Source organism: Odocoileus virginianus, chromosome 1, assembly GCF_023699985.2.
Source record: "Odocoileus virginianus isolate 20LAN1187 ecotype Illinois chromosome 1, Ovbor_1.2, whole genome shotgun sequence".
Classification (NCBI taxonomy): domain Eukaryota; kingdom Metazoa; phylum Chordata; class Mammalia; order Artiodactyla; family Cervidae; genus Odocoileus; species Odocoileus virginianus.
Genome location: NC_069674.1, coordinates 50,056,864 through 50,081,019, shown reverse-complemented (window position 1 = coordinate 50,081,019; position 24,156 = coordinate 50,056,864). Strand labels below are relative to the sequence as shown.

Genomic DNA, 24,156 nt, shown 5'->3' with positions numbered 1-24,156 from the left:
TGAAGGCCGTTTTCTGAGAATAGTCCTGTGCAGAAGGTCATTCTGATTACTCATTGCCACCCACCCGCCCACGCTTCCAGCTGGGCCATCCTCTCAGGTGGTCTTGCCTTTCAGTTCATGCCCTTACCCACCCTTCCCTTCATCCTGCCCTCAGGCTGTCCATCTGTCTGCCTCTTTGTCCAGTTCACTCTACTTGAGATGGAGGAATAAAAAAATGGGGTCCTTCAGCACCGAGTTCCTCAGTTTCTAAAATTACACTGGGCATTTTGTTCAGCTGCACAGTTGCCAGATCAGAGCATTTTATTTTGTGCTATTTAGTCTTTCTTCTGCAGATTCTGGGTTTTTAACAACTCCCATTTTGGTTGCAGAGTAGGATGGGCAAGTTCAGGTCAGTTCAGTCACTCAGTTGTGTCTGATTCTTTGTGACCTCATGGACTACAGCACACCAGGCCTCCCTGTCCATCACCAACTCCCAGAGTTTACCCAAACTCATGTCCATTGAGTCGGTGATGCCATCCAGCCATCTCATCCTCTGTCATCCCCTTCTCCTCCTGCCCTCAGTCTTTCCCAGCATCAGGGTCTTTTCAAATGAGTCAGCTCTTCTCATCAGGTGGCCAAAGTATTAGAGTTTCAGCTTCAACATCAGTCCTTCCAATGAACACCCAGGACTGATCTCCTTTAGGATGGACTGATTGAATCTCTTTGCAGTGCAAGGGACTCTCAAGAGTTTCCTCAAACACCGAGTTAAAGAGCATCAATTCTTCAGCACTCAGCTTTCTCTATAGTCCAACTCTCACATCTATACATGACTACTGGAAAAACCATAACTTTGACTAGATGGACTTTTGTTGGCAAAGTAATATCTCTCCTTGGTCTTAACTTTCCTTCCAAGGAGTAAGTGTTTTTTAATTTCATGGCTGCAGTCACCATCTGCAGTGATTTTGGAGCCCCCAAAAATAAAGTCAGCCACTGTTTCCACCATTTCCCCATCTATTTGCCACAAAGTGATGGGACCAGATGCCATGATCTTAGTTTTCTGAATGTTGAGCTTTAAGCCAACTTTTTCACTCTCCTCTTTCAGTTTCATCAAGAGGCTCTTTAGCTCTTCTTCACTTTCTGCCATAAGGGTGGTGTCATCTGTATATCTGAGGTTATTGATATTTCTCCCAGCAGTCTTGATTCCAGCTTGTGCTTCATCCAGCCCAGTGTTTCTCTTGATGTACTCTGCATATAAGTTAAATAAGCAGGGTGACAATATACAGCCTTGACGTACTCCTTTTCCTATTTGGAACCAGTCTGTTGTTCCATTTCTAGTTCTAACTGTTGCTTCCTGACCTGCATACAGATTTCTCAAGAGGCAGGTCAGGTGATCTGGTATCCCCATCTCTTTCAGAATTTTCCACAGTTTATTATGATCCACACTGTCAAAGGCTTTGGCGTGGTCAATAAAGCAGAAATAGATGTTTTTCTGGAACGCTCTTGCTTTTTCGATGATCCAGCAGATGTTGGCAATTTGATCTCTGGTTCCTCTGCCTTTTCTTTTTTTTTTTTTAAACATTTATTTATTTGGCTGTCTCTGGGTCTCTTGTTGTGGTATGTGGGATTTAGTTCCCTAACCAGGGATAGAATCCAGGTCCCCTGCATTGGGAGCTGGGTATCTTACCCACTAGACCACTAGGGAAGTCCCTCCTCTGTCTTTTCTAAAACTAACTTGAACATCTGGAAGTTCACAGTTCACGTATTGCTGAAGCCTGGCTTGGAGAAGTTTGAGCATTACTTTACTAACGTGTGAGAGGAGTGAAATTGTGCGGTAGTTTGAGCATTCTTTGGCATTGCCTTTCTTTGAGATTTGGATGAAAACTGACCTTTTCTAGTTCTGTGGCCACTGCTGAGTTTTCCAAATTTGCTGGCATATTGAGTGCAGCACAGCATCATCTGTTAGGATTTGAAATAGCTCAACTGGAATTCCATCACCTCCACTATCTTTGTTAGTAGTGATGCTTCCTAAGGCCCACTTGACTTCACATTCCAGGCTGTCTGGCTCTAGGTGAGTGATCACACCATCGTGATTATCTGGGTTTTGAAGATCTTTTTTGTACTGTTCTTCTGCTTATTCTTGCCACCTCTTCTTAATATCGTCTGCTCTGTTAGGTCCTTACCATTTCTGTCCTTTGTTGAGCCCATCTTTGCATGAAATGTTCCCTTGGTGTCTCTAATTTTCTTGAAGAGATCTCTAGTCTTTCCCACTCTATTGTTTTCCTCTATTTGTTTGCACTGATCACTGAGGAAGGCTTCTTATCTCTCCTTGCTATTCTTTGGAACCCTGCATTCAGATGGGAATATCTTTCCTTTTCTCCTTTGCTTTTCACTTCTTTTCGCAGCTATTTGTAAGGCCTCCTCAGACAACCATTTTGCCTTTTTGCATTTCTTTTTCTTGGGAATGGTCTTGATCCCTCTCTTCTGTACAGCGTCCCGAGCCTCCGTCCATAATTCATCAGGCACTCTATCAGATCTAGTCCCTTAAATCTATTTCTCACTTCCACTGTATAATCATAAGTGATTTGATTTAGGTCATACCAGAATGGTCTAGTGGTTTTCCCCACTTTCTTCAATTTAAGTCTGAATTTGGCAATAAGGATCTCATGATCTGAGCCACAGTCAGATGCTGGTCTTGTTTTTGCTGACTGTATGGAGCTCCTCCATCTTTGACTGCAAAGAATATAATCAGTCTGATTTTGGTGTTGACCATCTGGTGATGTCCATGTGTAGTGTCTTCTCTTGAGTTGTTGGAAGAGGGTGTTTGCTATGACCAGTGTGTTCTTTTGGCAGAACTCTGGTAGCCTTTGCTCTGCTTCATTCTGTACTCTGAGGCCAAATTTGCCTGTTACTCCAGGTGTTTCTTGACTTTCTACTTTAGCATTCCAGTCCCCTATGATGAAAAGGACATCTTTTTTGGGTGTTAGTTCTAAAAGGTCTTATAGGTCTTCATAGAACCGTTCAGCTTCAGCTTTTTCAGTGTTACTGGTCAGGGCATAGACTTGGATTACTGTGATATTGAATGGTTTGCCTTGGAAACGAACAGAGATCATTCTGTCATTTTTGAGATTGCATCCATTTCAGACTCTTTTGTTGACTATGATGGCTACTCCATTTCTTCTAAGGGATTCCTGCCCACAGTAGTAGATATGGTCATCTGAGTTAAATTCACCCATTTCAGTCCATCTTAGTTCGCTGATTCCTAGAATGTTGACGTTCACTCTTGCCATCTCCTGTTTGATCACTCCCAATTTGCCTTGATTCATGGAACTAACATTCCAGGTTACTATGTAGTATTGCCCTTTACAGCATGGGACCTGATGGGTAAGTATGTATCTATTTGTGAAGGCCTCTGAGTCCTGAGGATGCTATGCACTGTGCATTGCAGAACTCGTCTCCCTTTACATTGGGCCCTGTGGGTAGGGGTGTTGAGGAATCAGACAAATGATTTCTTGGATTATGATGTTCTGTCTGTGCATATGTGCATTTGTGTGTGGATGTGGAATGGGTTTAGGTCTATTTGTAAATGGTTGAGCCTTCTATTTAAGAAAGGATACAACACTAGAATATTATCCTGGAGAAAACAGTGGATTTCACCCAAAGTTTCCATTATCTATACTTGGTGCCCAAGAGAGTCATTATACCATAACTTATGGAGACAAAATTCTTGATAGACGAGTAAGGTTTGATACATAATTGCTTTTTGAAAGATTCTCTTTTTATATAATAAACCTCTCCTCCATTTTTGCCTCCTTTAGGCGTCATTGTTTCCTTTTTTAGAAAGTTATTTTTAATTTTTTTTTTTTTTTAATTTTCCACTACATGAAATTCTGTATGGGATTAGTATCCTCAGTCAGGTCATACAGTTTTCACAATTTGGGATAGATTTTTGGTAGATACTTTTCCTCCTTTCTTCCCAAAGAAAATATTTGCAAGAAGAATAGAAAATTACCAATTAATGGTAGCTGGTGGCGTTATTACTAACATTGTCCATGCCCATGTCCATGGTGAGGCAGGGGGTGGGTTCTGAATGTTATTTCTGAAGATTATCCCTTACCACAGGGGAGTACAAGTCATTCTGGAATCAGAAATCTGAGCAGAGCACCGTGGTCACTAAGTAGATTGTATGCTTTTCTTCTTGCCTGTTTTCCTGTTTTTATCTCTTCAGCCCCAGAGGCAGGGGTTTCATCTCCCTTGCCTCATGGGAGAGTGGCTTGGCCTGGGGGCTTCCTTCCATTGCATCCCGTTTCCCAAGCCTGTTTCTGAATCCCTTGCATTGTCCATCCTTAAAGCTCTTGCAGCTTCTGGGAGATAAACAAATACCTCTTCTAAAGTATAGTTAGTTAGCATCCTCTTTTGTCTTTGTTTAGACTCATATAAGCCTTAATGGCACATTTCCCAAAACCAGTCAAGTTGCAGGCAAGAAAACACTGGGATAAAAAAATTAAAAAACAAACAACCTCAGTGATAATCTCAATACTGCTTTAGAGTCACAGGTTTTCTAAAACTAAACCTATTTTCCTAAAGCATCCCGTTTTTTTCCTACCTTTCTTTCTCCTCCTAAGAAGACTGGCTGACTCATCAACTCATTTCACAGTGGTTTTCGCTGGCAGTGCCAGGGTTGTGTTCACCATCTGAGTACAGTAGGAAAGGCACAATGGTTGCATTGCATTAGTGAAATGTCTATTGTGTGAGTGTCTCTGTTCCCCTTTCATTGGGTGATATCCAGAAATAGTGTGTGCAGGAATGTGCAGGGGCTAGGCGACAGCATGACGCTGATTTTGCTTTTTCATTTTGGGCACCGTCACACAAAATAATAAACGGCTCGCCCTGCAGAAGAATTGTCTTTTGTGTTTGTCTCTGGGGCCTTGTCAAGGTTTATCTTTCCATCCTCCAACCTGGTATGTGTTCCCAGGAGCCACCTGAGAACGACAAGCTCAGTACAGTTAACGTCTTTCAAACCTCGATGATTAGCATTAGGCAGTGCTGATCATTCTTTTTTTTTTTTTTTCTTTTTATTAGTTGGAGGCTAATTACTTTACATTCTTTTTTAAGTTTGCGTTTCATTTTCTGGCCGTGCCCTGCAGCCTGTGGGATCTTAGTTCCCTGACCAGGGATTGAACCTGCGCCCCCTGAGTTGAAATTGCTGAGTCATAACCACTGGCCTGCCAGGGAAGTCTCAGAGCTGACAGTTAGGATATGCCTCCTCGGGCTTGTTGTGTGGTCTTGGCACCCGGAAGTCACACTAGCTCACAAATCTTTTTTACTAAAGACTGGGTGGGCGTGGCCATAGGGCAGCAAGACAAATTGCTCCTCTTTTTGTGCAGGCCCCTTGAACAGCTTAATCACCAGAGCTGAGGCCAGAACTATCTCCCTAAAGACTGATCTTTTGAGTGATGAACATTTTCTTTTTCCTTTTTTCCTAACAGAAATCTGGCTGGAAATTTTCACTTTAGAACTAAGTTTAAAAAAAAAAAAAAAGGAACTAAGGTTTTTGTTTTTGTTTTCATGCTGAAAGATTTCAGGTGCTTTTGGATTTTTCCCCTCAGAGAAACCTTATCTGCTACTTCAAATCCCACTTCTTCTCTGCCTCCTTAATAAGGTGGCAGTTGTGTTGGTGAATCTTATTTAAGAAAATGAGTGCTTGCAGAGTTCAGGTTCTAGATGGCTGACTGAAGTTTAACTCATTACATCCTGTGTAAATGTTCCTTATTTGTGAGATTTGCTCCCGAACTGGGACTTTTGAGTCACTAATCTCTGTGAAACAAATGTTTCTCCCTCCCAGACCTGGGTGTGATTAGTCGGGCTTCAAACCCAGTGGACTGTGTGTGAATTGCCGCCACAGAGGGGCCCTTGTTAAGTCAGACTTGGGTGGTCCATGACAAAGATGCCCTGAGGGTGTGTGTTACAGGCTCGCTTGGGCTTCCCTGGTGGCACAGGGTTCCATCCCTGAGTCGGAAAGATCCCCTGGAGAAGGAAATGGCAACTCACTCCAGTATTCTTGCCTGGAGAATCCCATGGACAGAGGAGCCTGGCGGGCTACAGTCCGTGGGGTCACAAGGAGTTGGATGTGACCGAGCAGCCGAGCGCACACACACAAGACTGGGGTGCTCACACTCCAGCGCCCCCTCACCTGCCCTGTGTCCTGTGCAGGGATCTGGGGGTCAGCTTTCAGCCTGGTGCTTGAAAGGCGCTGATTTAGCTGATACATCTAGTTGGGGATCTCCTTGCTTCCTCACGATTCCCATTTTGGCGTGAAAAGTGTCAAGTTGGCTGCGTGTATTTGAACGCCCACGACGCCCGTATGGTCTTTTGGACTCAGTGTTCAGCACTTTATCAGTCAGCACTTAGTGTGCTTTTGCAGTCCTGTGACTCAGCGCCATCACAGCTCCCCGAAGCGGCAGAGTGGAGGCCCTCCCTGAACCGGGGACGCATTTTGACATCCCCACCTTTTTCTTCTCATTCTCTTTCCTCTGTCTGGAATACCTCGAGGTCTGGCTCAGTTTGCGAGGTCAACTCAAATGTCACCCACTTGATAAAACCTTTGCCCACTTGGATGTGTTTCCTTGCCTCTGAACCTCAATTATGCTCCCTCTGACCTTTGTTACCAATTGATTCATTTGTTTATTGATGCCTGCTGTGTACCAGATTTGGGATCAAGTTCTCTCTCACTTCTGTCTCTCTCATGGAGCTTACATTCTAGGCTCGGGAAATAGCATACATAAACAGCACATGCAGTACATAAGTCAATTATATAGTATTTTGGAAGGGTTAAAATGGAATGGAGTGGGAAATGAAAAATAATAGCAGGATTGGGTTGGTCAGAAGTGCAAAGGCTTCCCTCATAGCCCAATTGGTCAAGAATCTGCCTACAATGCAGAAGACACCAGTTTGATTCCTGGATCAAGAAGATCCCCTGGAGAAGGGATAGGCTTCCCACTTCAGTATTCTTGGATTTCCCTTGTGGCTCAGCTGGTAAAGAATCTACGTGCAATGTGGGAGACCTGGGTTCAATCTCAGGGTTAAGAAGACCCCCCTGCAGAAGGGAAAGGCTACCCACTCCGGTATTCTAGCCTGGAGAATTCCATGGACAGTGTAGTCCATGGGGTCACAAAGAATTGGACACAACTGGGGACTTTAACTTTTCACAAGGTGGGAGGAGGGGAAGTTGAGTGCCCGTTAAGCAGACACGCCTGAAGTTGGCTGATGGTCATGGTCATTTGTGTGTGTGCCTTCTCCTTTGCCAACGGAAGGGACAGAGTCTGGGCCCCTCACTGACTTAGCTGCCAGCAGCACTTAGCACAAGCTGCCTTGTGTGTGGTTGGTGCTCTGTAGATAATTGATGAAATGGGAATGAAGGTGTAAACATGAATTTGAGGACAAATAAATAAGCTCATCTCCTGTTTTTGCCTTTTTCTTGTCCTTAAAAAAACTGATGATAAATCTGTGCTTAGGAAGTTGAGATTCCATCCCTGTTTAGTCAATCTTTTCAAGACAGAATTTGTCACTTGACCTCAGTGGGTACAGGGGTTTTGGAAAGTGTTGATCAATGTCTGGACTGCTTTTTGCATGAAATAACACAATTCTAACATACACACCTCAGTTCCATGTAGAAGAGCACAGAGGATCACAGTTTGTGTAGTGCTTTGGCCAGTTTTTTGTTGTCAAAGGATCATTTTTTTAAAAAAATAAATAACCATAGGGAACTGAATAGGGGAAAACATTTCAAGAGTATATTTTTTTTATCAGTTTGCCAAGAAAAACTCAAGGGTCTCTTGACAATCTCTGAGTTTAATTAGCTTTCAGTTTACAAATAGTTATCAAGTGAAAGAACATTATCCCAGGGCAGAGCAATACCTAATGTGGATTGTGAAGGTACAAATGTCACGTGACCAGTGAGTGTGCAGTTCAGCTCTTACCTGGGGTTTAGAGATTATGGAAAATCAATGCAGAATAGCTTTCTGGGCTGCATTCAGAAATATAACTGGGTGTTGAATTAAAAAAAAGAGATCTAAGGCTGCAGTTGATCCATTGCTTTCAGATGCCCAATTTAAAATGTAAATGTAAAATGGATGCTGCGGCTGATAGAGTTCTCCTCTGACAGCTAAAAAGCCCTGTATAATTTAAAGCCCTGAGTTCCACAGCCTCTCCAGGAAGAGGGTGTCATAGATACTAGAATATCAGTGTCAGGAGGCCCCCGCGGCCAACCTAGTTTAGTGCTTTTCCTACTGCTCCAGAGGAGTCTCCTAGGGGCTCAGTGTGGGGAGGGGAAGGCTCTGAGTGCTTTCCAGGCTGCTGTGTCTTTACTTGGAAAGGAATGAGCTAATCTAGATCAAGCTATTTCTTTCCAAGTATTTTTAGCCTCAGAATCCTTCCTCCATGCAAACTTTTACCCAGAAGCATAAAGACAATAGACCTGGTCAAAGTATTTTGAGGTGAATGGAAGAACAGGCATGGGACTGGAGGAGGTAAGACACAGCTCTAAGTGGCATGTACCACAGTTGTAAAAGGAGTTCAAAAAATTTCTTTCTGGGACTGTCCCCTCATGGGCTTAGTGTGGGGATCAAATGGGACTGGGAAGCATAGTGGATAAGAGAGTGTACGCTTAATGCATTAGTGAAATGTAAAGTATTACTATGTTTTTCTCTTTTGTACCACTAGAACAATCATGTAGACTGTCAAACTGTGTTCTAAGGAGCTGGGAATCATTATAGGAAGCTTAAGGGACCCCTGTTCTGCAGACAAATCATCATCTTTTTATCTGCTTCCTTTTTGTTAGGCATCTAAGTAGAATTTCCTTTACAGATAGAGCTCTATAACTTTGACAGAGTTTGAAAACCACTAATCTAGAAGGAGTTTTGCAAACAAATAGATATGCTTGTTTGAAATGCTGGTGGCCATCTATGCCTTTTGAAATGACCAGATACAGAATATTCAGGGAAGAGACCAGCTCAATACCTAGTACATGAAAATAGACTGCCACTATAGATGTCTTTATGCACAGATTGGCTTGAACTAAAGAGACTGAAAACTGAGTGAGTGGCAAGACTGAAACTCACTGTGGAATCCTTTGAGCTGCTTTTAGATGTGCGGTGTCTTTTAAGTCTGGGTGTTCCCAAGGCCTTTTATTTCTCAGCTCTGTTTGTAATGGATGTGGTGATTTAGTGTAAGTACCAAGGTGAAAACTAAGTGGTACCTGACAGATAATGGCCCTTTCTTTCTTCTGTCTTCATTTTTTAGTGCACTTACATTTCAATCAACCAAGTTCCCAGGACCCATGCCATTGTGATAAGCAGACCTGCCTGGCTTTGGGGGGCAGAAATGGGAGCCAATGAACATGGAGTATGCATAGCCAACGAAGCCATCAATGCCAGAGAACCAGCTGCTGAGACAGAAGCCTTACTGGGGATGGATCTGGTCAGGTACTGCATGGTGACTCTTAGAGACAACTGCTTTCAACAGGTTGGGGTGGGGATGGGCTTTATGCCTCTCAAACCTCATACTTTGTTATGCAGTCCTTCCAAAGAAGACTTATGCCTTTTGATGTAAATTTGGAGGTGGTGGAAAAAAGAGTAGACTACAATGGAATATTATTCAGAAATAAAAAAGAATCAAGTGCTGATACCTGCTATACTTGAAAACATTATATTAAATGAAAGAAGCCAGACACAAAAAGTCACATATTACATGATTCTAGTTACATGAAATACCCATTATAGGCAAATTCATAGAAGCAGAAAGTGGTCTCCTGGGGTTGGAGTAGGGGATAGAGAGGGATTCCTAATGGGTATAGGGCTTCTTTTTGGGCTGTTTGAAATGTTTTAACCTTAGATTATGGTGATAGTTGCACAGCTTTATGAATATACTAAAGATCATTCAATGACACTTCTAAATGAGTCAATTTGATGGTCTTTGAAATATATCTAATAATATATAGAAGTGAAAAGAAAAAATATATAAAACACATAAAATATAAAGGAAGAAAGAACAGAAACTGCTTCCCTCCTTTCCCCTCTATGTCTCTGTCCTGTTTTCTTCCTTTCTCTCCCCTTCCAGCCACAGTGTAATGCATTCATGTTTATTGCATTAGTGAAGTGCAGAGGCAGACCCGTAAGCTTGGCAAGATGGAGGTCTCCGTTGGCGTGTTCACTGATGTGTCACAAGCACTAGGGCTGTGTCCCTGGTGTGCAGCGGCTGATCAGCGGCCAAGTTTGGAAAGAATGACTCCACTAGAAGGTGGCAGGAAACGACATTCTGAAATAGTTTCTTTTTTCCTGATGTAGTGAAATGCAGTGGACTCATGGCATGGTTGAAGGAGTATTGGGCTAGGAGCTGGATGTCTTGGTTTTCAGTGTGGAAACACCATTAGTGCCCATCATTTGTTCAATGTGAGTCCTAAATTGGATGACCTCCAGAGCTTCCCAAAGGGGACCTCCTACGAAAAGGAATAGAGGTTTTTACATTTTATAGGTTTTGCAGGGAGAAATTGCACACCTACATAGAGACGTCTGTGGCCCATAGCTTCTTTCACCTGGGGGGCAGGTCGGTTTGCGACACCTTTTTGATGCCATGTTGCCTTTATGCCTTCCTCACCCTTCCCTACTATTTCTGGTTGTTATAAACTCAGAAGGAGCAGGTTCCCTCAGCTGGAGAAAAGGAGGAAAAAGCCTCATATTTATAATGAGTTCTCTTTTGATCAACAGAGTGAAATGGAGAGAAGAACAAATTTTCAGCTTATGTTTTGACAGCTGTCCCAGTGGTTTTACTTCTTTGTTTAAGAGAAATCCTGAAAATGAAGAGTTAGCAATGGAAAATAATGCCCCTTTTATGCCTCATTTACAACCTTGCATTTTGAGTTATCATTGTCTTCATGGAGGGGATTAATAGAACTGGCAAATATCACCGTTTAAGCAGTTGATTTCCAAGGGATGACAGAAGAGAATGGTTTTTTTCTTTCTTCAATGCTTCTGATGTATCTTTTCGAGTTCATCAACCTATAAGACAACCAAAGTTATTGAATATGTGCTTTGTGTTAGACTCTGTGGGCACATAAAGAAGCTCAGACACTTCAAAGAGATCTGGTCTATTGGCAGGGAGAAGACAGTAAATTGAGCAATGCAAGATTTTAGACCAATTTAAGATGACAGGAGGAGAAATGTGTGTCAAGGCGGTTGGAGATTTTTAGCCACATAAATGGCGCAGAATGCCAGGCTCCCAGCAAACACCACTGGATGTTCAGAGATGATAATGGGCTGCATCCGTTTAGGAATGCTTCAAGGAGATGCATTTCACCTGGGTCTACAAGGCCCAGGGGTGTAGACAGAGAAGATAAATTTAGCACGTAATTGAGGTTGTGATAGTTACCAAGGTCTGGGACAGTAACACATGTTGGGAGTAGATGACAGGGTAAGTTTAATTGTAGTCGTTTAGCTTCAACTCCTTTCCTGGCCACCCAAGGCCAGCTGCTACAATACAAAGACGGCTGTGTGAAGAGGACCCTGCCGTGGGGTCTGCACCTTGAGTGGCTCTTTGTGAGTTCAAGGTCTCAGCTTTACACCAGCTATGATTAGTTCAGTCACACACAGTCAGATACTGAGGAGCCATTCCATACCAATTGAATCCGAAAAGTGACCCCTGAGCCAGAAGGCCTCCTAGATCAACGTCTAAGAGCCTCCCAGATGATGGGTGCTGTAGCTCCATGTGTTTTCAGAGGGACTTAGGGGCAGGAGTGCGTGCATGTTCAGTCATGTCTGACTCTTTCCGACCCCATGGACCCCACCAGCCTCCTCTGCCCAGATTTTCCAGACAAGAATAATGGAGCGGGTTGCCATTTCCTCCTCTAGGGGATCTTCCTGACTAGAACTGTGAAACAGGTACAAAGTTTATTATTAGAGACACAGCACAAGGTATGGGAGAGTGCACGAAGAAACAGCTTCTGTTTGAGTCAGAAGCAGGGCAGAAATAGACACCTAAGAGGAGTGTGGCAAAAAGGTGATTTGAGTCTCTTACATAAGACAGTTCTTCCTGGTATTTTTGGTGAGTGTGAGGACTCACTGGTGATTTGAAAGGGGATTCAGCCAGTGTCGGTTCTGCTCTTCTTAGGTGGAGCAGTGTAAAGAATCCTGCCAATGCAGGAGACACAGGTTTGATTTCTGGGTTGGGAGGATCCTCTGGAGTAGGAAATGACAACCCACCCCATTGTTGCCTGGAGAATCCCCTGGATAGAGGAGCCTGTCAGGCTACAGTCCTTGGACTTGCAAAGAGTTGGATACTACTGAGCAACTACCCAATGTCTGTAGGTGGAAAGAACCTGTGGAAATAAGAGTTACTATTTCCCAAACACTGTTGTGTAATGTGTTTTGCAGAGAATATTTCATTTAACTCTCACCACAATCTAGTGAAGTGGGTATGGCTACTTCTTTTTGGTAGACGGGAAACTGAGGCTTAGGGAGATTAAAGGACTTGCCTGAAGCTTCCACAGAGCCTGGTGTAGGGTGCCTGCCCCCTCAGGGAGGCTGCCTCTGTACTAGAGTGCAGGTTACTTCTCTCCAGATGGAGGCCAGTCAAAAGGTTTCACACACCTTTTTTCTAAATCATTGCAGTCGTTAACATCGACTTTTTCCCCTCCTGCTTTCATCTCTCTGGCTAGAAGCTGGGAATCTTTTGATAACCAAAAAACAGTGAACCAAGAAAGGCCTTGCAGGCCCCTTGATTTGTGGGGAATAGGAAAGGTTATTTGCATCTGCATCTATATAGGCTCGTTACTAAAGGGGGGGATTGACTTATTTTATGACTTTCTCTAGGGCAGTGATTACATGTTTACAGGAAATCTAATTATAACTTGCATGTGTGTGCTCAGTCGTGTCGGACTCTTTGCAACCCCATGGACTGTCGCCCGCCGGGCTCCTCTGTCCATGGAATTTCCCAGGTTAGGATACTGGAGTGGGTCACCATCTCCTACTCCAGGGGATCTTCCCGACCCAGGAATGGAACCCGCATCTCTTGAGTCTCCTGCGTTGCCAGGTGGCTTCTTGACCACTGTGCCACCTGGGAAGCCCCATGTTTCACCTTAATTGGGATACAATGGCACAGGGGTTTTCCTAATCAGTGGAAGACAAGCGAGCAGTGTTCCTAAACATGGGAGCTTGCAGCAGGGGAGTGTGGCGGGTGCTCATCTTCCTTGGTGAGCTGTGTTCACCTTTCCAGAAAGGGCACAGTGAGCTCGACATATCGGTGAGAAAGTCATTGGCCCCAAATAGGCATTTCTTCCAGAATTTTCCATAAAAAATAAGGATCTGAATTTGGGAGCATCAAATTCCAAGACCCAGAATAACCTGACCAGGCACAGATTTCTGAAGGATTTGAGTTATGCTGAAGGTAGATGTCAGAGCGAGACTCTTAACAGTTGAGTGATAATTAACTGCTCGCGCAGTTAATTTCATTCCTTTTCCTGCTCCAGTCAAGGTGTAGCAGCGAAAGTGAAAGTAGGCGTGGAGACCAGAAAGTCCCTGTTCTCATTTGGCATCACATGAATGCGCCTCGTCTCAGAGGGGAAATGTTGGGAAAGGCTTTAAAATAGACCTCTTGATGGTGGGTGACTTGTGGGCCTGATCCCCGCAGCCTGGGGTACCTCTGGATCTCAGGTGGAGAGGATGTGACCCTCTGTCATCCACAGCTTTGGCAGCGGTCCTATTCTCGGCCCATGGCAAGGAGGCCACTGGGGAATGGTCGGGTGGGACAAACAGCGATCTTTCCCCCGTGGTCCTGGCACTAGGGGTTTAATCAGAATCATGTCTGTGGATGAGTGCATAGGCCCTCCTGCAGACACTGCAGAAGGCACCAAAGTCAGTGTGGGATGCAAACGGGCAGAGCAGGGGGAGAGTAAGTTAGAAACTGCAAAAGAGGGACTTCCTAGTGGTCCAGTGGTTAGGACTTTGCCTTCCAGTGCAGGGACCACGGTTCCATCCCCGGTTAGGGAGCTACGATCCCACATGCCTTGGGGCCAAAAAAAAACAAAAAGCAAAAGCAATACTGTAACAAATTCAACAAAGACTTTAAAAATAGTCAACTTCAAAAAAAATCTTTGTTTTTTAAATTTTGAAAAGAGAAATTGTGAAAGAGAAGTCACAGCTGCTGAAGGTGACCTTGTTGCCCCTGGCTGGGTGTTCTCGGGCTCCTCCCAGTGCTCGTTTGCACGGGCAAGTGGGGCCCTGCAGAGGCTCTGGGCGCATTCTGCCTAGAATGACCAGGACCCACCAGGGACCTGTGGAAAGCAGGACGGGCCCTGCCGTGTGGCAGCTCTTGGCTGTGAGAGGCACTGGCAGGACACTTGTTTGCTCTGGACCTTTGAGATGAGGTGTTTATCTCCTCTGCTCCTTTTTGGAGAAGATGGCACAGACCAAGGGAAGAGTCCACTCCTTCATCTTCTAATGAAGTTTTTCTTATATGACTCCCCTAAGGCTTCAACTTCTCAAAGCATTGCCTTGTCATCAAGGCTTCCTAAATAAGCTTAAATTGAGAAATGCCAAATGAATTGGTATATAATTATCTCTGAAAACAAGCCTGTTGCAAAGATAAATCCGGATCATGGAGTCGCATTCTCTCTTCGTCTCCCTGGCAGCACAGTGCAGCGTCCCTTCAGGAAGAATCAAGCTGGGTGAGTTTTAATGGTAATTGCATCTCGAGTTGAAAACTCACCCAGAACGGGCGTCTGCTGCCTTCTTAGGAGGGCTCCATTGCCTCTCTTCTGAGACTCCACGCTTCTGTCACCAACATTACCGTTTGAATGAAGAGATGAATAAATAGAAATTTACTGAGCACCCATTATGTGCCATTCTCTTTCAAATCAGCCTGAGAGGGAAACAATACTGTTTTTCACTTTACAGACAAGACAGTCAAGGTTTGAAAAGGTTACTCCAGGTGGATAACAGAAGCAGAGTTAGAAATGAGGTCCCTTTATCTCTGAGTCACTTGTTTTTCTGCCACAGTCTGCCATGTGTGAAAAGCTACTGATTACCTGCTTGGTCCGAGTGCCAGCGCCATGTATTTTCACGTTCATTGTCTCTTAAAACCCATCCTCCCAGTACTCAGTGATGTAGGGGCTTATTTTACTGGTGACAAAACTGAAGTTCAAATATATGATATAACTTGCTCAAGTTACACGGCGTCCCAGGTGGCGCTAGTGGTAAAGAACCCGCCTGCCAGTGCAGGAGACATAAGAGATGGGGGTTCTATCCCTGTATCAGGAAGATCCCCTGGAGGAGGGAATGGCACCCCACTCCAGCATTCTTGCCTGGAGAATCCCATGGACAGAGGAGTCGGGGGGGCTACAGTCCATAGGGTCGCACAGAGTCAGACACGACTGAAGTGACTTGGCATGCAAGCACGCAGGCTCAAGTTACGTAGAGGGCGGTCTCTGCGGCCTCTTTAAGGAGTCTCTTCATTGGGAGGGCTGGGAGGAGACGGCTGTTTTACTTTGGAAGAAGTTTGTCCTTTTAAATGACTGAAGCTGTAAGTCACACCAGTGGAGGGGGGCTGTTAGGTAGGAGGAGAAGTATGTAGAAAAAGGACTGGTCTTGTCTTAACTAGCCGCCCATTCCTAAGGAGATGGTGGGTGAATTATCTTCACAGAGGACAGTGGCTGGCTATAGAGCACTTCTGGTACTGACCCGAATACCTGGTGTAGAATCATAGAGGTCAGGGCTGGACTGGGCAGAGGTTTCCTTTTGCCCAGAGGCAGGAGGGACAACAAGCCACAGAGAGGTTGACTTGTTAAGGTCTTCTACTCAGCTGGCCAGCTTCAGGGGAGTCAGAGTTAGAAAAGAGAAAAAGGAAGTGACCAAGCTTCCTTTCAAGAGAGAGAAGCCACTGGGCTCCTGACTGTGTGGAAAGGGCATGACCAAAGACAGAAATGCCCCCATGATTTTGAATGGGATGTGTGATGTGTATTGTGAGTTCAAGTGCTGTTTATCTGTTTGCTTATCGGCCTGAGTATTTCACACAGTTATGCATGTCGGCATTCTTCATAACTCAGCTCGGGCCCAACCTTTGATGCCTGTGCTAATAATGAGGTGGTGTGAAATGACAGAGGTGTGCTTCTGGTCTTCTTACTTCAGGCTTGGTTTAGAGAGAGGGGCAACAGCTAAAGAAGCCTTAGACGTCATTGTCGCCTTGTTGGAAGAACATGGACAGGGTGGGAATTATTATGAAGATGCAAACTCCTGCCACAGCTTCCAAAGTGCATATCTGATCGTGGACCGTGAGGAGGCCTGGGTGCTGGAGACTGTAGGGAAGTACTGGGCTGCGGAGAAAATCACAGGTGAGTGGGGGTAGCTGGTGAGCAGTTTCAAGGACAGGAAGAGCTAAGGCCATGGTGCCTGGACTTACAGACTCTCAGTGCTACATCTGCAGGCTCTAATGTGCTCCTCATTTCTGGGCACCCAGATAGACACATATTTGCACATACATTCCATTATTTTAAAACAATTCATTATCGGGAATTCCCTGGTGGTCCAGTGGTTAGGACTCCATCTGTCATTGCCAGGTATCTGGGTTCAATCCCTGGTTAGGTAACTAAGATCCTACAAGCTGCACAGTGGGGCCTAAATAAATAAATAATTCATTATCAGGGCCACTGTGTTTTTCTAATTGTTTGAACCTGAAAAAAATCTGAATGAAGAAGTACCATATTAAAAAAAATTTTTTTTTAATGTATATATAGATTTGAGCAGAGGGTGGTAGTTAAGCAAGATTAACCTGGTGAGGAAGAATGTCTGGAGCTGCGACATTCATGAGTCCTGTTAGCACAGAGCCTCTTTCTTTCTTTTTTTTTTTTTTGGTCTTTATTTTATTTTATTTTTTTTTCCATTTATTTTTATTAGTTGGAGGCTAATTACTTTACATCATTACAGTAGTTTTTGTCATACATTGAAATGAATTAGCCATGGATTTACATGTATTCCCCATCCCGGTCCCCCCTCCCACCTCCCTCTCCACCTGATCCCTCTGGGTCTTCCCAGTGCACCAGGCCCGAGCACTTGTCTCATGCACCCAACCTGGGCTGGTGATCTGTTTCACCCTAGATAATATACATGTTTCAATGCTGTTCTCTTGAAACATCCCACCCTCGCCTTCTCCCAGAGTCCACAAGTCAGTTCTATACATCTGAGTCTCTTTTTCTGTTTTGCATATAGGGTTATCGTTACCATCTTTCTAAATTCCATATATATGTGTTAGTATACTGTAATGGTCTTTATCTTTCTGGCTTACTTCGCTCAGCACAGAGCCTCTTTCAACGAACCTTTCACTTTTCTCATGGGTAGTAAATGCTTGGGGTTTAGTTTGTCAGGTCAAGTGACTCACTCATTAAAAATGCGATAAAATGTGTCAGGGCTGCTCAAATCTTCTAGGAGATCTTAAAAGAAGACCAAGGACCTTGTGTTTCTCTCTTCAGAAATGGAATTGATTCCTCCATATAGTTAGAGTCAAGTTGCCGGGGAGAGCTGCCCTGTAATGTCCATTTCTTGATAAAGTCTTTATAAGTCTATTTCTAAATAACTGGACTTTGTACTCTTTACAGAGGGAGTCAAGTGCATTTGCAATCAGCTTTCGCTCACGACTAAAATTGACGCAGAGCATCCGGAACTCAGGAGTTATGCTCAGAGTCAAGGTTGGTGGACGGGAGAGGATGAGTTTAATTTCTCTGAAGTTTTTTCTCCAGCTGATGACCATCTAACCTGCTGTTCAGGCAAAGACACCTTAGAAAAGCAAGAAGGTGAGTTGGGGTGTTCCTTACAGTTCTTCCTCTCATACCGTCTTGCAGCTATTTCAGAGACCTTGTTTGAACTTAGGTGAATAAGCAAAGAGGCAAAATGGAGAACAGACCTTGTCCTGTATGTGGAAACTGACTTGTGCTAAAGTCCTTGCTGTGCGGTCATATGACCACAACTTGCATTTATTTTTACGTGATGCTTTTTTATCCACAGATGTTTTCCTGCTCCCATTTCTCCCTTAAATGTCACTATGCTTGTCTTTGTAACAGTGCAGCCTTGCTTATACCTCAGCATTTGTACATTTGACTTATCTTCTCTATATATTTTCCTATTTTCATTAGCCTGCTGAGTCGTGACATCAGGGGTGTTATCTTCTATTCACCTTAGGATCCCCTTGTGATGCCTGTTATGGCCCTTTGTTCCATGAACACTTGTTGAGTCAAATTGTTGAATTCCTTTCATGAGCCCTCTATTTTCCACCCATCATTGACTTAGCCAGAATCTATTTTTAGGTAGATGTGGTGACTGGTAGCTTGTTACTTTTGTGCCTGAGTGGAAAACCTTCCCCTGTAAACCACATTGGCCACATTTTAAACTTGCTGGTGAGACATGTGTTTTGTAAGTCAAGCCTTTGGTGATTTAGAATAGGAGTTGGTAAATTATGACCTGTTGATGGATGCCTGTTTTGTAAATAAAATTTCACTGGAACACAGCCACCCCTGTTTATTTTCCTGTTGTTTATGACTGCTTCCCTACTGTGTGGCAGAGTTGAGCAGTTGCAACAAGTCCAGCAGAGATTATAGGGCCCCTGTCTCTGTGTGTGTGCTCAGTCCAACTCTTTGCAACCCCATGGACTGTAGGCCACCAGGCTCCTCTGTCCATGGGATTCTCTAGGCAAGAATACTGGAGTGGGTTACCATTTCCTCTTCCAGGGGATCTTCCTGACCAAGAGATTGAACATGCGTCTCATGAGTCTCCTGCATTGGCAGGCAGATTCTTTACCACTGAGTCGTCTGGGAAGCCTTACAGGCCCCATAAGGCTAAACTATTTCCTGTCTGGTTCTTAAAGAAAAAGTTGGCTGACTCTTAATCTAGAAGAACACTTTAGGACTTTTGCTGTAGAACTTAATTAATATATTCTGAGTAGAAAAGTAAGAAAGTACTATTTAAAAATGAGACTCATAAAAAACTACAAGATTTTAATTGAAAAAATCTAACTTGGTAAAAGTATAATATATAATACCAATTGTAAAGTAGTCCTGCCAAAAATATCCAACGTAGACCTGATGCAGCTTCTGGATCTAACTACTAGTTTGCCAGAAATTCAGAGGATAGAGAAGAACATTAATAACACCATCGGCAAAGTGCATCTTACAAAGTTCAGAGTGTGGGAGACTCAGGAGAAATGGCCCAGCAAGGGGTGGGGGAATGAGAGACAGTGATTAAGAGTTTTAAGAGACATTATCAACCTGTCAGATCCTGGTTTAAATCAACAGATTCATTTTTGAGACAGGGAGGAAGTTTGAACCCTGGATAGTTGAAGAACTCAGGGACTTGCTGTTAATATTTTTAGGTGCAATGTGTTATCCATGGAGATTTACAAAGAGGATATGAGTTGTGGTAGTGAAGTTTAAGTTACTTTTTCCTCATGTGTTGCTTTGATTTGATCTTTGTGAGTACAGATTGAAAAGATACCATTTTAATGAATTACCAACAGAGGGAGAAAGTGAAGAACCAGAATCCTATGTAGTAAAAGCTTTGTTAGTCTGTTTATCTGAAGTCAGAGCCAATAGTCCTCATGGTTCTCGATATTTGAAAGACTTCTCTGTGTGTATTTTTCACTGTAGAAGGGTCATTCCCTAGATATAATATTGACTCTAGCCAGCAGGATTATACCAGAGAGCTCGCTTGGTGCTCTGCATAGGTTGTGAACTTTCTTATGAATATCATTCTGTTGCATATTGTACTGGTTGAGTAATTACTTAGTGCTGTAACAAAAAGACCCCAAAATAATGTGGCTTTAAAAATGCAGCTTTATTTCTCTTCCACAGTCTAGATGTATATAGACAGTCCAGGGTGGGTGGGTTATTTTACAACATGTGACTTTCTTTTGTGGCCCTCTCAATGGCATCTCCTAGCCAGCAGGAAAGGAGGGAAAAGAGTGAAGGGCTAGCCTTCCTTTCTGTGGATGTGACGGGCGAGTTGCACACGTCATTTCTGCTTACCTCTCATTGGTCAAGATCTATCCTGTGACCACGCCTAAAGTAGGGCTGTTCTGTTCCCAGCTGTAATTTCAGGGGTTCTGTTAACTCAAAAGGGAAATAACTAATGGATTTTGGTTAGTAGCTTGCTTCCTTCCTCTCTTTTTTCTTTACAGAAAGCATCACTGTGCAGACTATGATTGATGTCCTGCGGGACAAAGCCAGTGGAGTCTGCGTAGATTCTGAGTCTTTCCTCACCACAGCCAGTGCCGTGTCTGTCCTGCCTCAGAACAGAAGCTCACCAGGCATCCACTACTTCACTGGGACCCCAGATCCTTCCAGGTTTGTCTGAGACATAGTCACACAGCCGGCAAATGTGTGCTTCCCTTGAGAGCTCACCCAGTAATCACATCCTAAGTTCCTGCCCTTCCCTATATATACAGTCACGTTTTTCAATATCGCCGTGGCCAGTGCAGTACAAGAACTGTGAGAAAGGGAAGTTCTTGGCTTTTATCATGTCATGTTCATCACAATCATGGAATCAAATTGTTTTAAATTCAACAAACATTTATTAATATATATTATGGGCCAGGCATTGTGCTGTATATGAGGGATGCAAAGATAAATAAAACTCAGTGAGACAGAAGAGATACAGGAAAGCTCAGGATTGATCAGAAGCACCAGTTGCTTTGAGTTACAGGAAAAAATGGCCCAGAGACGAGGCACATTGCAGCCACTTCAAGGGCACTGGCCTCTTCTCTAAGACATTGTGTTTTAGGGCATTGCTTCCTGCCCACACACTTCAGCAAAGGGCTTGTGGCCTCTAGAATAAACCACCTGAAGTTGAATTCCACCTCTATCACTTAGTATTAATAGCCGCTAAGTCCCTTGACCTCTCTAAGCTTGTCTGTCCTATACAATGGACACAATCCCAGACCATACTTTTATGTGCTTGTTGGGAGGATTAAATGAGATAATCCAAGTAAATGTGTAACAGGATTTTTTTGTTTTTTTTTCCACTTATTTTTATTAGTTGGAGGCCAATTACTTTACATCATTGCAGTGGTTTTTGTCATATATTGAAATGAATTAGCCATGGATTTACATGTATTCCCCCATCCCGATCCCCCCTCCCACCTCCCTCTCCACCCGATCCCTCTGGGTCTTCCCAGTGCACCAGGCCCAAGCACTTGTCTCATGCATCCAACCTGGGCTGGTGATCTGTTTCACCCTAGATAATATACATGTTTCGATGCTGTTCTCTTGAAACATCCCACCCTCGCCTTTTCCCACAGAGTCCACAAATCTGTTCTATACATCTGAGTCTCTTTTTCTGTTTTGCATATAGGGTTATTGTTACCATCTTTCTAAATTCCATATATATGTGTTAGTATACTGTAATGGTCTTTATCTTTCTGGCTTACTTCACTCTGTATAATGGGCTCCAGTTTCATCCATCTCATTAGAACTGATTCAAATGAATTCTTTTTAATGGCTGAGTAATATTCCATGGTGTATATGTACCACAGCTTCCTCATCCATTCGTCTGCTGATGGGCATCTAGGTTGCTTCCATGTCCTGGCTATTATAAACAGTGCTGCGATGAACATTGGGGTGCACGTGTCTCTTTCAGATCTGGTTTCCTCGGTGTGTGTGCCCAGAAGTGGGATTGCTGGGTCATATGGCAGTTCTATTTCCAGCTTTTTAAGAAATCTCCACACTGTTTTCCATAGTGGCTGTACTAATTTGCATTCCCACCTTGTTGGGAGGATTAAATGAGATAATCCAAGTAAATGTGTAACAGGTTTAGCTATTATTTTAGACTGTCTCTGGTCTACCTGGCAGGCAGCAGCCCTTCTCAGTAACTTTCAGTCCTGCACACCAAGATCATGCCATTGGTAACTTAGACACAACCATCGTGACTTCTAAATGGTCAGAATCACTTGAGGGGAGTTTTTGAAAAATACAGATGTCTTGACCCAGACCTTTTGTGTCAGGAATTTTAAGGTGGGCTTAGGAGTCTGTCCAGTAAGTCTGATTCCTCAGCCTGGAGGGCTCTAGAAGACTGTCCATTCCAGTAGGATCTCTGGTATTTTTCATGTGTTCCATGTCTGAAAACCATCATTATTTGAGTACTAGGTGTCAAACCTTTGACTCTGCTACCAGGGAATCTGTAGCTGTTTGATTTCATTCCCTTTCCAGCTGGAAATACTTACTCTCCCCTCATTGTTTCAGGAATACAGACAATGGCAGTGCCCAGCTAGAAGCTGTGTCTTAGATGACTCAGGGGAGAAACCAAGTACCTTTCCTGACTCCTTGGCCTCAGTTCAGTTCAGTTGCTCAGTCGTGTCCAACTCTTTGCGACCCCATGAATCGCAGCATGCCAGGCCTCCCTGTCCATCACCAACTCCCGGAGTTTACTCAAACTCATGTCCATTGAGTCGGTGATGCCATCCAGCCATCTCATCCTCTGTCGTCCCCTTCTCCTCCTGCCCTTTGGCCTCACTGTCCCAATAAAGGTAGATCTTTATAGCAGGACCTATTAAATCCTGTGTAAACTATCCTTAGTTTTTCATTCACTTGTTTATTCATTGAATAAGCACTTGTTAGGCACCTGCTGTGTACCAAATATTATGCTTATTGCATGCTAGAGACTGTTTACAAGATAAGAGGTGGCGCAAAGGCGACAGTGAAGGCGGAAGTCCACAGAGGAGGAACTCTTGAGCACTGGTGTCGTGAGAGGAGGGGCTTGTTCGGTGTTGAGAGCGGGAATGACATTCTGGGTGGGAGGGAACAGCATGTGCAGAGGCCCAGAGGCATGAGCCAGCATGGCACCCCTTGCGGCTGTGCATCCTCTTGTAGTTTGAGTTTCCACCCCCTCCCCACTCCCCCAGGACCTCCAAGCCCAGCGTGGGCCCTCTGCTGGCCTCTAACCAGGAGCCTCACCCACTCACCAGTATTCCAGGCACCTCTCAGGACAAGCCTCTTGTTTGACTCTGGCTTCTTTCTCTTGATTTTATCTCCCAGTTAGGAATGCCTGGTTCTGTGACCCCCCTCCCACCCCCTTTTCCGTCTATCAGATCTGGGGCTTGTCCTTCCCCTCCCTTGTGGATGCTGACCTTGCTTGCTGGTGGCTTTTGTGAGCACTCTGTGCTGGCCCACAGGGATACGTGTTGGCTTTCAGAGTCTGTCTGGAGCATCCTGTCATGGTCTTTAGACATTGTTCTTCAGGGAACAGGAGCCTTTGAAGGAGCAGGTTGAACTGAAGAGTGACCACAACGGCCCCCTTGGTTCCTGACATCTCAGACACCTGCTCCAGCTGTGCTTAGAAGAGAGAGCTTTGTGGTGCCAGGACGTGAAGATAAAGTAATTCTGTTTCCTAGGCTATAGGACACAGCCCAATGCAATTCTAAAAATGCGCTGAAAAATAGCTTTCTAATATCTAAAAGTGAAAATTTCAAGTAATTTTAAAAGAAAATTATTCGTGGTTAAATTAATTGAGCAGACCTTAAAGGCTATTAAGGGCTTCCTGGAAGACATTCATTTTTATTTTCTACGGTTAAATGAACTACATTGCCTACTGTGACTATAGAACTGTCTTTGTTTTTTTTTCTTCTATTCAACATTTCAATGTTTCTTTGTAATTGGATATCCTCACCATTTCACCATTTTGTATTTTGTCAGCAGGAAGCATAATTACCTACTCTTGGGTTTTAGGTAATAAAATTAGGGAAATTTTAGCCGCTTCTGCTAATGCTAAAAACATTAGAGAGATGTTTGCAGGAAATAGTTTCAGAGCAGTGGCCTTGCAAAAGATTATGATCAAAGACTGTTCTTTATCCTCCCAATTAATGTTAGAAACCAAAGGACATGATCTTACTGTTGTTCTGTCCGCTTCAGCACTTCTTGGCTCTTTGCTCACTATATTAATTATAGATCCTTTTCTCAAAATAGCTTGTTCCCATAGTCCCCTTTTTTCTTCCTCCTTCCCCCCTTTCTCTCCCTCCTGATTTGTACCAGGTATTATGTAAGTTTGAGAGTTGGAGGCAGATACAAAAGCCAGAATTTGAGAGATAGAGGGAGATGCAGAAGAACTTTAATTTTATTGAGTAGGCAAATTCCATCATGTGATATATTCTGATAAGTCA

The 24,156-nt window shown here is 43.8% G+C and overlaps 1 protein-coding gene across 3 annotated transcripts in view; it reads left to right on the top strand.

Moving 5' to 3' along the window:
* Positions 1-24,156, top strand: part of SCRN1 (secernin 1) — a 64,138-nt gene that overhangs the window by 28,272 nt on the left and 11,710 nt on the right. For all 3 annotated transcript variants that reach the window (XM_070467970.1, XM_020892481.2, XM_020892482.2), the window contains exons 3-6: positions 9,277-9,458; positions 16,152-16,354; positions 17,615-17,809; positions 20,185-20,350. In XM_070467970.1, the coding sequence (XP_070324071.1) occupies positions 9,277-9,458; positions 16,152-16,354; positions 17,615-17,809; positions 20,185-20,350 (746 nt within the window). The remainder of the gene's footprint in view (positions 1-9,276; positions 9,459-16,151; positions 16,355-17,614; positions 17,810-20,184; positions 20,351-24,156) is intronic.